At 42.3% G+C, this 15397-nt stretch overlaps 1 protein-coding gene across 12 annotated transcripts in view; it reads right to left on the reverse strand.

Moving 5' to 3' along the window:
• The window catches only part of BRSK2 (BR serine/threonine kinase 2), a 330006-nt gene that overhangs the window by 43505 nt on the left and 271104 nt on the right, over window positions 1-15397 (reverse strand). For 8 of the 12 annotated variants that reach the window (XM_054825944.1, XM_054825945.1, XM_054825934.1 and 5 more), the window contains 4 exons: window positions 13876-14040; window positions 13061-13158; window positions 6740-6890; window positions 2801-2866 (listed from right to left, as the gene is read on the reverse strand). In XM_054825944.1, coding sequence (XP_054681919.1) covers window positions 2801-2866; window positions 6740-6890; window positions 13061-13158; window positions 13876-14040 — 480 coding nt within the window. The remainder of the gene's footprint in view (window positions 1-2800; window positions 2867-6739; window positions 6891-13060; window positions 13159-13875; window positions 14041-15397) is intronic. The other 4 variants (XM_054825941.1, XM_054825943.1, XM_054825940.1 and 1 more) reach the window with 1 other exon arrangement.

The following is a 15397-nucleotide window of genomic DNA, read 5'->3' on the forward strand; positions in this document are numbered from 1 at the left end:
TACCTCTGGCTGGGTGAGGAAAATCCATTCTCCACAAGAATGGAGACAGAAATGCCAAATTTAATATATGCCCAGTAGATTTCACAGTTTACTGCTCAGTGCAACTAGCCATGCTTCCAGTTACATCAACATTGCAAATGCTGGGCTGGGCAATGCAAGGCAGTTTTGAGAAAAGTTAAAATTAAAACATAGAATAGAAATAAAAAGCTGTTGTGCTACGCACTGATAGAGAAGTGGAAAGAAGCATTACAGTAAGTTCTTTTTCATGTGTTTGAATGACACTCCATTTGTATTTCATCCTGGAGTGCAAATTTGGGTAAGATCTAATTCATATATACACAAATACATATGTAGGCATATATTTAGGGATAAACACTGTCCTCAATTGCACCCATATAAATCTATCTACAGTGATGTAACTGAGAAGAGTAAATTGATACCCATTGTATATTGGAATGTGTGTGTATATTTGTACAGAAAACACACCCATATTTATACATGCAGAATATTAAAATGTAAATAGAATGGGTGTGAGAAGGTTGATTAATTTTTCTTTCAAGTCATTTTCCCAACAGGGAAGGCACTGAAGAGGTTAACAAAGAGAATGGAAAGCAAATTGACAATAGGGAAAAGGAAGAGGGAAATGAGGTTTAAAAAAAATGAACAATCCCAGGACACAATAGACCCAGAAGCGCAGACATGTGCATTCCCTACAATACTGAAGCAAGTGAACTACGGAGCTGCAGCAACCCAGATACAGAAGAAGAGAAGCACTGAAAGAGGGGGTGAAAGAGAAAGTCAGAAAGAAAGAAAAAGAAAAAGAAAAAGAAAGGGACAGTGGCCTCAGCTACTAAGACAACCATGTGCATCTAGAGGGAAGGGACCCTTAAAGATGCAGTATTCCTTTAAAAAAGACATTATAAAGTTGGATAATTAAACACTGGCCAAAAATTTAATGGCCACCATGATTAGCTGGCTCCGTTTTGCTGGGGTTCTCTTTGCTGCCTATCCCTTTCTTTCATGTGGCTGTGCGCAGATCCAGAATCCAGGTCCTCTCACCTTCCCACCACTGAGTTCCTTCATCCTAACTCTTAGAAGTGGGAGGGAGGTAAGACCATAGTGAATGTGATCCTCCAAAAATCAGCCCTGTCCTTCAATGAGAAGGACCCTGAGTGATCCTTGTGCAGTGCCCTACTCTTGTCCTCCTGTACGCTGAAAAATATCACCTCTGAGAGGGAACATGAAATGTCCATGTGTACTTAAAAAATTCCCCCAGCGGTAACTAAAGGGTCATTTCCTCTGCTCCTAACACAACTGTAGCAGCTGCTAGAGGAGGACAGAGGTGCTGGGAATATTTGGTGAAAGACTCTTCTCCTGACACAGATAAAATTTCTGCACTTCTCTTACTGGAACTGACTCTTAATTGCTGTGGAAAAGCTCGTCTTTGGAGTAGTTTCAGACTAACTTTTAATGCAAGAAGTGCCACATGTTCAGGAACAGAACTTACATATAGGGTGAATCAGAGTAACAGGAATTTCCATGTCTATGGCAACAGTCCAGGAAAGCCCAGCCACTACAGACTGTATAACCACTACTTCTTCATGGCTGTGAAACTTAGAGATTTCTAACAGTTCGCATCCAATGCTTGATCCTATCCTGGCATCTTAAAGAGGGTGCTTTACACACCATGTGAGGCACAATCTCTCCTGCAGATGCACCATGTTCTTCATTGTGGCAGGTTCAAGACCTGAAACACTGCCCACAAAGGACTGCCTCAATCTGCAAAAGGCCAAAACAGGGGCTGTCCCTCACACATCCTACAAGTCTCCTGAGACTTAAAGGCCACATTTACCTAAGGTTTCTATTGAAAGGGGAAACAGAAAGAAGAATGGTTTGCCAAGTCCATAGGTTCCTTTAAGGAATCCACTGCTTCCCCTCTTTTGAATCCCCCTCCTAACCTTTGGGTAAGCTAAGTGTTTGTCCAAAATGTATAAGGATTACATTTTGATGAAGAATTATCCATTGGGATGCCAGCTTTTAACATTAGAGAAAAAGTCTCTTCCTCTGAGACTGACATTTTAGAAACAATGTGTCCACTAAAAGCCTTCCAAAAGTCTAAACTTCTTTTTTGTTCATAGACCCATATGAGTCCAATTAAACTCCCTAGATCTGATGGCCTGCATGTCTTCCATTGTGCCTCTATTCACAGTTGGGAGTTACCCTTTTTGTTATTCTTCACCGTCTGTCACTTGAACTGCTAGATTGGAATCATCCTCCAAAAACTCTATCTTTGATGATCTTTTCCTCTTCTGTTCTCTGGTACAGCCAGGGTAGTCTTAAGGAGTTTGTCTCTTACCTACAGGCACTTAATATTTTGCTCTGTCAGACAGGATTTGCAAAGTTTCCTACCATTGTTGTCGCTGACTCAGTTGTGCTGCTGTTTCTAGTGCTGGGAGTGCGCTTTCCTAGTGTTTTATATTCCAATCCTTCCCACAGCAGTCTTAGCAAATATGTCTTTTACCCTGGGCATCCTCACTCATGGCAGAACTGAACCAGAAGTAGCAGTAGGATGAAATTTTAGTGGGGAAAACATTGATACAGTCACAGGCTGCATTGGGGATAGCCCCAAATGAATGGTACTGTACAAAAATATATGTGGTGTGGGGCTGTAAATATCCCACCCTTTTTGTTGCTCTCTAAAGAGAGAACAGCTATGTCCCCACACGGAGAAGGTAAGTACTGCATCTTTAAGGTCTCAGCAGTGAGGTAGAGGAGAGGAACATATTGTCAGTGTTTATACCTTTCTTCTTTGTTGAATTTGGGATTGGCTTCAGAGATATCCAGGCTTTTACTGAACATTGTTTTACTATGGCAGGAACAAAGCGAGAAAACAGAGTTACTAGTGTGGACATTTATAAAAGAGAGTCACCTGAAGCAATGCTGGACACCCAGCCCCCCAAACCCATCCTCCCCTTTTTAAGCAATGCTCTGAAAAAACCTTTCTTTTACTTTCCAACTATGGCTCAAGCCTACACAGTGCTGAAGTTCATTACCTACCCCTGACTTCTGAGGTCTAAGATGACTTCCCCATACATACTTGTAAACCCCGCTCTCCTTTATCCAATTGAAAACCCAGGCACCATCTACTTTCTCACATTGTCCAGGGAAAATAGAACATGCCTGAAGGCACAAATTGCAAAGCATTCATTACTCAGACTTTTCTAGAAGACCTCAACACTAAGCACAGTCTGGGAAAAGGTTAAAATCATACCATAGAGCCTCTTAGAGGAACAGTAATCCATTTTGTATTCCAATTTGTAGGGTCCATTACCACTTACTCCCAACTCTCTTCCCTATACTCAGTGTATAGAAAAATGTCCTTCTTTATCATCTTGGGTCTGAATCCCTGAAGCTTAGAAGCAAAATTCCCTATGCTTTGCTAAAGGGACAGCTCTCTGTAATATCTTTCACTGGCAATATGCTTCACTGTTTCACTGAACACTGCTTCCTAATGTTAGCTGATCTTTCATGCAAGCTATCCACTTCAATAACCAGAAGAAAATGAATAGTTAATGAAGCTCATTTTAGAAGATTTTTTTGGACTCTCACAGCAGAGCTGCTGAAAATTTCTGGCATATCCCCAAGGGATTCTAGTTCCCATGGAATTCTTCCTAGTCTGTGTGATTTTGGCACAAGGTTCAAATTAGCTGGTGTTAAACTGAGCTCAGAACCTACCTCTTTTCTTTTGACATTTCAATGAAATATCAGATTGTCTGAGAGTTGTGGATACTACAACAGCAGAAGCAATTACGATGTAATTATGAACCCGTTTAGTTGACAACTAGCAGGGAAAATCAAGAATTAACAAAACTTAGTCACCAGTTTTAGGGCGGCTGGTGTTTGTGCATACTAACTTTGCCATATACAAAGAACCAATGGAGACCACTTGGAGAGGTCAGCACAAGCATTTCAAGGAGTCTGTAAGCTCAACAAGCAGCCTTTATGCTGAGTTCCCCTCCTCCATTATCCAAAACTAAGTCACTGATGGACTATGTTTTTCACTTAAAACTTTCTCAGCCTGTAGGGTGGTAGGCTGCCAAGTTTCAAATCTCAATGGAAAGATATGCCCTTAAACAAGCCAAGACCAGACACTTGTAGGGTCCCCACATGGTTACCAAAAGCACAGCTCATATACAGACACATAAGCCAGAGGTTATAACATAAATCCCCTTTATGCAAGCAAACATCTGCTTACTACTGGGAAAGATGGCAATAGGACTATATCACAAGACACACGGGTGTGTTCTGCCCGCTGGTTAGATGAGTATCTCTGCCAGCTCAAGAAAGAAGCAATGGCTCTCTGTTTCTGGATGGTTACACAACTCATCTGTGTCTAAATAGGAGACCTGTTTCCATGGTCCACCTCCCTGTCTTCCCAGGATTGTAGGATAAAAGTACTGAATAGTCATCTCCTGAGACCAAAAAATGTCACTCTTAAAAAAGCATCCACCTCTGGGATCTAAGCCCTACTGCTGTAAAATCCACTGTCAGTGGTGATTTCATGGAATATAATATGTGACTAGCCATTAAAAATCCCCCACTCTTGGTGGAAGGCACTTGTCATTTTGTTGCTGACTGTTCTGACAGATGGTGCCCCATCAGCAATGCATCGTCCCCAGACAATCCCCATGCAGTGGTGTTCGTTAAGGAAGCCAGTTCACGTTATAAATGACTGTGCTGCCAGCAACAGACAATGTGCCATTGTCATCTGTGGGTGTGGATGGTATGAATTACAGAAGCTCACATGTGGAGTAAAATAACAACTTCCCTTTAACCCCCTCCAAAATAAGCACTACCAAGCCCATCATCATAAATCATAGTGTTATTACATCCCTTTCTCCACCCTTAATCACACCTTTATGTCCTGCCTTGAGTTGTGGTATGCATTGCCCTGTATCTCTTTTGTGTCTGGCAGGTTTCGTTTCCTCCTTAAGCCAAAGCCTTTCTTTACTGATATGTAGCCTGGATATTTCTCTGCTCTGAACTCATCTCAGACCTTTAGACTTCTATTGTTTCCTCATGTGCAGAATTGAGTGAGACAATTTAAAGCAGAATAAATAGTTTGGATAGCAAGACACAGCTTTGCCTCTTCAGACTTTTGAATCCAAAGTCAAAGCTAAGAGCTGGAAGAGAAGGTTTCAGCTTTCAGAAAACTTCAGGATCAACCTAACACGTCCTATTTGTTCCACCCAGTTGGACATTTACTGTAAACAGCTGCAGAGTACTGCAACTCACAGGCAGCCTTGGGGTGGGGAAAAGTGATTCACCTCTGTCTGGCTCTGGGAGCTTCATGGCCCATGCATCTACCAGGTACCAGATTAAACACTGCAAGCTGAATAAGGAGTGAGCAACTGCTTGTCAGTGTTCGGTTCATCCTTATCACTTTGAGGCCTAAGAGGAACACTGAGCACACCATGTCCGGAACACTTCCTTGGCCCAGACCTCACATCAAAGCAAACCACATACTCAAGACAGGTTTCCAACCTACACTACAATGAAAAATCTCTATGGAGTGTATCTCAAGACCACATATCCAGTCTGAAATAAGTCCTAGCAGATTCTGGAAATCACCACTTCTTCCTCACTGTAGACAGAACTGTAATAGTTGCCAGTAAAACTTTCCAGCAATTTTAGGGGCCTCTGGACATGAAATTATTTCATGTCTTTGCCCAGTTCTCAGTCAGCAAAGAGAGTTTCTGGGCACAGCAGGCTCTTTTTGAGCAGATCTTAACAGCTGAACAAAAAAAATCATTTCGTAAAGCTGAAATAGAAGTTACAGCATCATCAGCATATATATATAGATGTGAAGTGTTCTTTTATATTGATTGATGTATGCAAGTGTGAATCCAAATGCACGTGCTTCCCTTAGGCTAGTCATAGGGACTGAGGAAGCAACTTCCGTGGTTCACATAAGTGAACTTCCACAGTTCACTTACTCTCCCAGAACCTGCCTTGAGGAGACATAATTTTCCTCTGCTGTTCCTCCATAAGACCGACACTTTCTTTGATAGAAAAGACGCAAAATATATACATATTCCATCACTTTACAGGCATGTGGTAATTTATGTAAGCCAGATGCATGCTGGCTCTGACAGCACATTTTAGAGGCATCTACAGATGCCTGGACAGGCCTTTCCAGATTCAAGCTGTTCTGATGACATGGAGGTGGGGTTCATCTCATTTAAATTTGGGTGCCCAAAATCTAGGCACCTAATCCAAGATAGTCATCTAGATTCCTGTTGTAGGTTATGGAGACAGAGTGGAACAACCAGAGGGTAATTTATCCCGTTTAAGATGGTTGGAACAGAGGACATATGCATCTAAGACCTTCCAAAGCCCTCGTCTGCCTCCATTGCCTACAGTGACAGCCTGTATCACAAGCTTAGACTGAATGCCTATGTTCTCAACAATTAAAAAGAGGTGAGATGAATCTTGCCCAGAGGACGCGGTGGTTTCTTAAGCAATAGCAGCAAGCGAACAGAACCCTTAAGCCCCTGGCAGGACTTCTGGTCCTACGTGCATAAGCACTGCTGGCTGCCAGATCACGTTGCAAATGTGCTTGGAAGTTGTAATGAGTGCTGGTGCGAATAGAAAAGCTCCACAGCTCCTTTGTATGTATAACATAAAAGGGGACAGCAAACCCAGACAGGCAGGACTCCTGGGTAAAGGAGAGACCCACCTCTGTCCGTGTTGTGCCATTTCAATAGCTCTGCGAGCAGGGACTGGGGAGCCGCCATCTGTCACACTGAGAACCTCCATCGACTTCCTTTCTGGCCGCCGCTTCCCATGCCTGTTCAGCATTGGGGAGTCCACACGCTTCCTGGGGGGATCTTTATGAAAAGAAAATGCTGTCAGCTGAATTTGGCTGTGACTTACCTCACACAGGTTGGTTAAATCCTCTCTCAACAATCCCACTTTCACACCTCCCATACAGAGACAGGCATCTTCGTGACGGAGATGATCATTTGCAGTCTCTCCCTTCTTCCAAATTTGCAAACATTAAGACATAAGTTGCAATCTATCTACAGAGAGAAGGAGCATTGCTACTGCCCTGAATGTACGAGCACTGCAAAATAAAGGTACAACCGTAGCATAGCTTGCAGAAATTACCTTACAAAGCTGATAAGAGTGACAACAAGATGACAGCATAGGTTATAGGACAAGCTGTTAGCCAGAGTATAAGCCATCTAGGGATCCTGTATATGTACAGGTTGCTAGAGCTTGCCTTCAATGTCCCTGCTAGCTAGATTAAATGTGACACAGAAACATGAGTACATTCTGAACTCAGAATTGCATTCTCCTCTGGAAACATATCCTTTTTTTGCATCTTTAAGATTAGGTTTCAGGTTTTCCTCACTGCTTTATATTTTTCCTCCTTTGGCATTACAAATTAAATGTACTTGTCTACCTGAGATGAATCTCCAATGAGAGCTACTAAAATTTATCTCAGAGGTCACTGTACAGCTTTTACTGCTATAGTAACCCAAGTGCTTTACATTTTTTATTGTGTAACATTTCTATGAGATATTGAAGTGCTACTTTCACTTTGCAGAGTGAAAACTGAGGTATAAGAATGAGATATTTAAAGGCAATTCATTCCTAAAGGTGCTGACAAACATTTAGAGAGGTTCTGAGGAGCACCTGAATTGCTCTGAAAAGTCTTTAGATACCAAACCACACTGCAGAAAGTGCTCCTAGGTGACTTGCCAAACCATACACACCTCTATGGTGAAGCAGGGAACCACATGCAGACCTGCTGAGATGTTTTATTACTAACATCTCTCATGGCATCAAAACAGTAAAAAGGAAGGCAGAAAAAATACAGAAGGATTTTCTTTTCTTTGGTTGGAGTATTTCAGTTCCCTGCTTCTATTTATAGACACATTTTTAATTTTAGTGGAGGGTGACCACCTGTAAAGAAAGCACCCTTCACCCCTGCAGTTAGAAAGAAGCTCACAGTGCCCAGCCCCTAAGGCTTCTTCCTCTGCCAGGATTCCTTTGTAAAACCAGTAATATTGCATTTGACAATTCTACCTCTACTGCCTAGTCTGATGGTATTATTTTTATTATCCTGCCGCCCCTCCCTGCCCCCAATCACATTTTTTAGAACAAGATCCCTTTAAGGCAGGGCTTATTCTTGAAACAATATGATCAAAGATGGCTCAAATGCAAATGGACTAGTGATAACAACTGACCCCATTACTGTTTAACCCAAGTATTCTTTGTATGAATAATAATAATGTTCCTGTTAAAAATTAATTTGATAAAAAGCCGTTGCATCTCACTCCATTTCAAACTACGACCAGTAATAAAAAGGTAGTAGAAAATATTAATAGAGGCATTGACCTCCCAATTAGGAAAAATATATAGTGCATAAGGTTGGGGGAAAAACAAATGGAGATAAACCTAATAAAGCATTTATACTGGGTGGCTTCAGCTGCACACACGTAAGTGGCCAAAAGTAAGTGGGGACAAGGTTTAGATATTTCAAACTCCTGCTTCTTCAAAGAAGTTCAAATAATGAGAAAGGTTCATCCCACAGGACAAGTGCTGGTATCAGAAGTGTGACTAGAGCCGAGTAACAGACACAACAACAGTGTAATTATGTTTGGTATCAACAACAGAGAGTTGATACAAGTTATGCAGAGGGATATCAGACATTAGAAAGGACGGAGGAGGAGTGCAGCTTAAAAGAATGGAAAGGAAGAAGAAGGAAGATGAAGAGAGTAGCTAATGTCAGAAGAACAGAGATGAATAAGCTCAGACTGCACCAATGTTAGTTAATAATAGTCTAAACAAGAAAGATGGAAAAAGGCAAGAAAAACATTTTATGAACAGGTATTTTAAAAGGCAATTTGATCCAAGCATATTCAAAACAGATGACTTCAGCAAATGGAAATTCAGCTCACTGACACTTAAAAAAGTGACAAGACAAATACAAGGTGGACATTAAAAGATAGTTGTGTTGGGTTTGCGTGGCAAGGTTTTGGTAGCGGGGTGGGGGGGCTACAGGGGTGGCTTCTGTGAGAAGCTGCTAGAAGCTTCCCCTGTGTCTGATAGAGCCAATGCCAGCCAGCTCCAAGATGGACCCGCCACTGGCCAAAGCCAAGCCAATCAGCGCCTCTGTGATAACATATTTAAGAAGGAAAACAAAACAGTTGGGGGAGCTTTTGCAGCCAGAGAGAGGAGTGAGAAGATGTAAGGAACTCTGCAGACACCAAGGTCAGGGAAGAAGGAGGGGGAGGAGGTGCTCCAGGCACCAGAGCAGAGATCCCCCTGCAGCCCATGGTGAAGACCATGGTGAAGCAGGCTGTCCCCCTGCAGCCCATGGAGGAAGGATGAGGGGGTGTAGAGATTCCACCTGCAGCCCGTGGAGGACCCCACGCCAGAGCAGGTGGAGGCACCTGAAGGAGGCTGTGGCCCATGGGAAGCCCACACTGGAGTAAGTTCCTGGCCGGACCGGTGGACCCATGCAGAGGGGAGCCCACGCCAGGGCAGGTTTGCTGGCAGGACTTGTGACCCCGTGGGGGACCCCACGCTGGAGCAGTTTGCTCCTGAAGGTCTGCACCCTGTGGGAGAGACCACGCTGGAGCAGTTCATGAAGGACTGTAGCCCGTGGGAGAGACTCCATGTTGGAGCAGGGAAACGATGAGAGGAGTCCTCCCCCTGAGGATGAAGAAGCAGCAGAAACAATGTGTGCTGAACTGACCACAACCCCCATTCCCCGCCCCCCTGTGCTGCTGAGGGGGGGAGGAGGTTGAAGCCGGGAGTGAAGTTGAGCCCGGGAAGATGGGAGGGGTGGGGGGAGGTGTTTTAAGACTTGATTTTATTTCTCATTCCTCTACTCTGTTTTGCTTAGTAATAAATTAAATGAATCTCCTCTCTAAGTTCAGTCTGTTTTGCTCGTGACGATAATTAGTGAGTGATCTCTCCCTGTCCTTATCTCGAACCAAGCTTTTCGTTACACTTCTCCCCATCCTGCTGGGGGAGGGGTGAGTGAGCGGCTGTGTGGTGCTCAGCTGCCGGCTGGGCCTAAACCACGACAATAGTGAAGAAGAAATTTGAAGAGGAATTAGCTCAAGACTTGAATAACAGTATTTTGTACAGTCATCAAAAAGCTTGAGAGGACAGTAGCCAGAGGGACTATGGGGGAATCAACAGAACAGTTAAGAAGGAGAAGGATATTGCTAACAAGCTAAATGGTTCTTTTGTATCAGTCCTTGCTGCTGAAGATGCTGGAAGATTTTGATTTCCAATCTATATTTTAAACTATCAAAGACAGAGACTAAGCAAAAAGAGCAGGTTGTGAGACACACCTATCAATTCATCAACAGCAATTCACAAAAGTTTGATGGAAAATACGTCTGGAAGCTTGCATGAATGTGGTTGAGCTTCTAATAAAGGCATTTGATTCCTTCTTAAAATTGGCTACAATCCTACACTATACATGACTGAGGGTAGCAAGTATTGTAGATATTTTTTAAAAGGGTCTGAGTAAGAAACGACAGGGCACCTAGTCTGTCATCACTGTCAAGTCTAAAGATACTAAAGAAATAGTTAAATACACAGCCATCCTCCCATGAAGACTAAAGTGGTGTCATATAAAAGCAGTAGAAGATTTTGCAGAAGCACAGGAATTAAAAATAGGGAAACCTCCAGTGCTTGCCCTTCTCTTCTTGACTCTCTGGAAATATTTCACATGAGGAAAAAAAATCAAGTCCTAGTCTGGATCTGTGGTAGTTTTGAGGATGCATTTTCCTTTTATCTCATATCAGAAAAGTGAAGCCATTCCTAAGGATTTTTACAGAGGAAAAGAGAACTGTATAGGTAATGATCCAAGGCATTCATCTGGAAGGTGGGAAATAAAGGTTTGACTTCTGAGTTTAGAGGCCCATAGACACCTCTATCCTATATGCCTATTCTGGTCCAATCTCTTGTTCTCTGGATTATTAAGCAACTCCACCCAACAAAAGTCTTTTCCTCAATGAGACATTAATTGACATTTATTGAGAAGTTTCTTATGTCAGTGTTTCCAGGTAAAGAAAATGAAGCTGAATTCAAAAGATGGTGAAAGTGGCCCTTCCCTGGCCCTTTGAGAAAGCTTCATGTAGCTGAAACAGACAAAAGGGACACCAGAAGAGAGTGCTAGTCTGAGCTGGCCCTGTTTTTACCTGCATCCATCCTTTCTGAGATCTAATGTGCAAAGAAAGACGAAAAAGCAAAATACTGAGATGCCTTTTTTTTTTTTTTTTTTTTGCAAGATCTCAGGCAATGCACAACTCTCATGAATGTGGTTTCTTCAAGCTGCTATTATTAAATCTGTTACTTTTTCTCTGCTCTTCCTTATTTGTGCAAGGCTGTTGCTAATGGCTAATGATGAGATATTAATCAGAAGCATGACTGCTCTTAATTAAACCTTGCCCCATGTTCTCAGAGATACTGCTGGGAACAGAGGAGGCAGAAACCCCCTGTGGAAGAGGAAATACAACCTACAAACATGCAAAGAATAATGCTCAAAGAGTCTAAAATGTGCCGATGAGGCACGGTACATTCAGAGTAGTGTTTCCCTGTTGGGGAACACTTTCACTCCTTGAACAAAAAAAATACAAGAACGGAGCATAGTATTTCAGTTCAAACCAAGAAAATACTTTGGCATGTGGAAGAGATATATCATGTATTTAGGGCACAGCTACATATTCACTTACGTGCTAGATATAAAGATTCTAGAGTCACCTTGTTTCTTTTCCTATGACAAAAGCATTTCTAAAACAAGATAATGGTGTCCTTACATGGCAGGATAATCTGACTCAAAAGCTGATTAGTAAAGTGCTAGATGACAAACTGCACTGAGCAAGGGGCTTTTGACTACAGGACCTGCAGTTGGCACATCTACCCATCTTCATCAGGATCCCTGCTAACAGGCTCTCTGTAGCTCAATTCAAGTAAGAATGTAAAAATTACTGAGTTGACTAAGGACTTCCATCTCTTCTCCCACAGAAGAGATTTCCCTGCAAAATTATAGAGCCTGAAGCCTGGAACTTGTATAAGGTAATAATTCAATGGAGTATTAACAAACTTATAGTTTAATATACCACTGTCAGCTTGGGAGATTCCAGGCTTTCCAGTGAAAATAAAGACCACTTTGCTTCTAGCCTTCAAAGTGCTGAAATACAGTAACTGAAAATCACAACACTACTATGTAAAAATGCTATTTCAGGTCATTGATAGAAGTGAATAATCCTTTATTAGTTAAACTTTTGTCACTCTGCACAGAAAGGATCATTTATATAGTTAGTTCCTTAGGGAAGCATTTTTCCTGTTGTCTAGACTAGTGAAGTCCGTGGCAATCAGCAGTGCCTTAAAACACTAATAAACAATTCTTTAGGAATAAAGTGGTATCATAAAAGCTTTATAAGATATATAATCTTACTGCATATTAAACTTTTAAAATCTTTCTAAGATAGTCTAAAAACATGGCAGTTTGATGTATGTACTATAAACAGGTAAGTGATATTACTCATACTTTCAACAGCGTATGTATTTACCTGCAGAAAAGAGAATGTGTACATATATAACTTCATAGGGATGCAATGCTACACAGTCTTACTAGCTCAAGTCCAGAAGCACCATTTCTGCAACAATGCATGTAGATTAGTAGTTAGAAAATTCTGTCACTAGACTACACTGCTTCTGTAGTAACCTCATTTGCTTGCATAGAGCCGGCTTGTGGGTCCACATGATATTTTTAAAGATCTGGTTCAAGACCAACTTGGATGTTTCTGCGCTGTGAGACAGACATGTCTTGAAAAATGAAGCCTTCGAATTTAACCACAGAACAGACCTGTCTACCTCAGGTTGAGGATTCTCACTAGTGCTATCCACTGTTTCAGTGGGAAGGTAACAGTGATGCTAGGATTTGGGTATATATATGTAAAAAAAAAAAGGTGAAGAGGAACTAGTTGAGATCGGTTCATGGTGACAGAGGTCATATCTGTAGTACCTATTTCATTTCTAGGGGGAAGATCCTCATCTTCATGGCTAGGATACCTCTCCTTCCGGTCAAGCAGAAGAAAATAAATCATTTTCTCCTGGTTTTCTCTGAAAAAAAAAAGAAAAAAAAATCTTTAAATTTGAAAAGAACATCAACATGTACATAAATCCTTTTCATCAAACAAACAGTTATTCTAAATAAGCTGGAAATGGTCATGTACCTGCTAGCTAGACACACAACCCACAAAGCTTTTGAGAACCTTGCTGTTTCCAACAAGCAGCTAGTGAGGAAAGGAAATATAATTCCCATGTTAAACACACAGAACGGGCACAGGACAGATGAGGTAACGTGTCCACAGGAAGTCCAAACCAAGAGTGGCAGCAAGACAAGTCTCCTGAGCCCCTAAGTGCTCTTTCCACTCCATGTCCCTCTTAACAACTCAGGAAATACACCATCTCTCAGCCATAAGCTTGAAATATATAAAAATTTGCCAGCAAAGGCATATCCAACACAAATAACAGCAATGATACCTCCCCATCTGGACTGTATGGCCCATCTTTTCATGAAGTGACCTTGCCTGGCAGCAAGGGAAGAGACAGCACCACGGCTCTATTGCTGGTCAAGCTGTGAGCTTCTGACACATGGTGCAAGAAAGGCTCAGTGCTTGCTCCCAACACCTGACTAGCAAATGAGCAGCCAGAGGGTGAGAAATTGCTACTGATCCCTCACAGCAAGAGACATGTTAAAGTGATGTCTACCTCTCCCCAGGTTTATAAGCATCCCAGCCCACGGACACCCAACTGATATGAAGACTAAGTGCTTACTCTTCTGACAACAAGTCCTGTAAGAGTTTATTTCGGTCACGGAAGCAGCCTAATGAGTGCATGCTATCTAACACATCTGGATCAATATCCTCCAAGGAAGGGAGAGAACGAATCTGCACCTTTCGAGGGATTGGTTGCTCTGGTTCTGGCTCGTTCTTACCCCCTCTGCAGAGGAAAGAAGATGAGAGAGAGAGAAAGGGGGCAGGGAAAGAAGGAGAGAAAAGAAACATGAGTCACAAATGAACCTGTACTCTGAAACACAGCCTGCATCAACAGATGGAAATAGCTTGTTAAATTCCTACTGAGAGACCAGAGCTCGCAACCGATATTCTCTTCAGGAGAAACTGCCATGAAGGCTAAGAGTGACCAGCACTTTGTGGATTTGGGTCTTTCGTGAGAAATGTCTGCGTTCAGCCAGAAAGGCAGTAGGAACTTCACTTACCAGTGCCCTCATAATTTAAGCAGCTGTTCAGCATCCTAATGTCAAACATTTATAGAACACTACGCAGTTTTAGAGATGCTCTCATCAGCAGGCCAGACCACAGGCTAGCAGGCTGAAAAGTGCAAGCTGAATGATTCTGTTTCAAAGAAGGAGCTGTGAACAAACCATCACTGTTTTCACCAATTCTGATTACAATAGGCACTGCAGCAGTTTCTTTCTTTAAAGCTTCCAATGTGATTAAGAGACCTCAGTGTTCAGGTCCCCACTTGGCATACTTTAAAGGGTTTTAGGGGAAACCAGGCTATTGATACGCACAAATATGACAGTCTCTGCTCCTCTTCAGATGTGCATATTTGAACACTGTGGCCCAAGTGTGATACCTGAGGTCGGTGGCAGACCTAGGAATGCACCCCTAGCATTAGAGCATATTACTTTTTTAAAAGTAGTTAATGCAAGCTTTCTGCATAACTATGTCATCCCATTCACTCGACTCAGGAAATATTGATTATTTGTTGCAATTAAAGGTTCTAATTGTAAGAAACACGTCAAGGTGTTAGGCTATCTATAACCAACTGAACGAGACATATTGCAGGCACTCTGAACATCCTTTGATTTTGTTTAGGCAGGCAGGGAGCAATTTACATAAACTCTATCCACCCAAAGAGGTGGGTTTGGTGGTGGTGGTATTTTGGTTGGAGAAGCTGCCTACCCTGAATCTTCACTATTTCTCAATGGATGCTTTGTGCAATGTTGAGGTTTTCATACTCTTTGGGTGAGCTGCTCCCTTCTGACGTTGAGGTTTTCCTGCTGTGCGGGTGAGGTCCTTCCTTTCCTTTATGTGATGTAAACGTGTGATTGTTGGGTCCAGGCTCCCAGGGTGGGCAACAGGAATCGGAAATATTTAAACTGCATCAGCTGTCAGCGTTTGCTGTTTATGGGGCTGTGTTTGGGCAAAAGATTCTTCCTTTTGATGTTGGCAGAAATAAGGTGAACACAACTTGTGAACTTACTTGCACAGCTTCAAATGCTCTGGGCTCAGATGTGAGCTATCCAAGTATCTACACAGAAAAGGGAGCTCCA

The sequence above is a fragment of the Grus americana genome, chromosome 5 (assembly GCF_028858705.1).
Source record: "Grus americana isolate bGruAme1 chromosome 5, bGruAme1.mat, whole genome shotgun sequence".
Classification (NCBI taxonomy): domain Eukaryota; kingdom Metazoa; phylum Chordata; class Aves; order Gruiformes; family Gruidae; genus Grus; species Grus americana.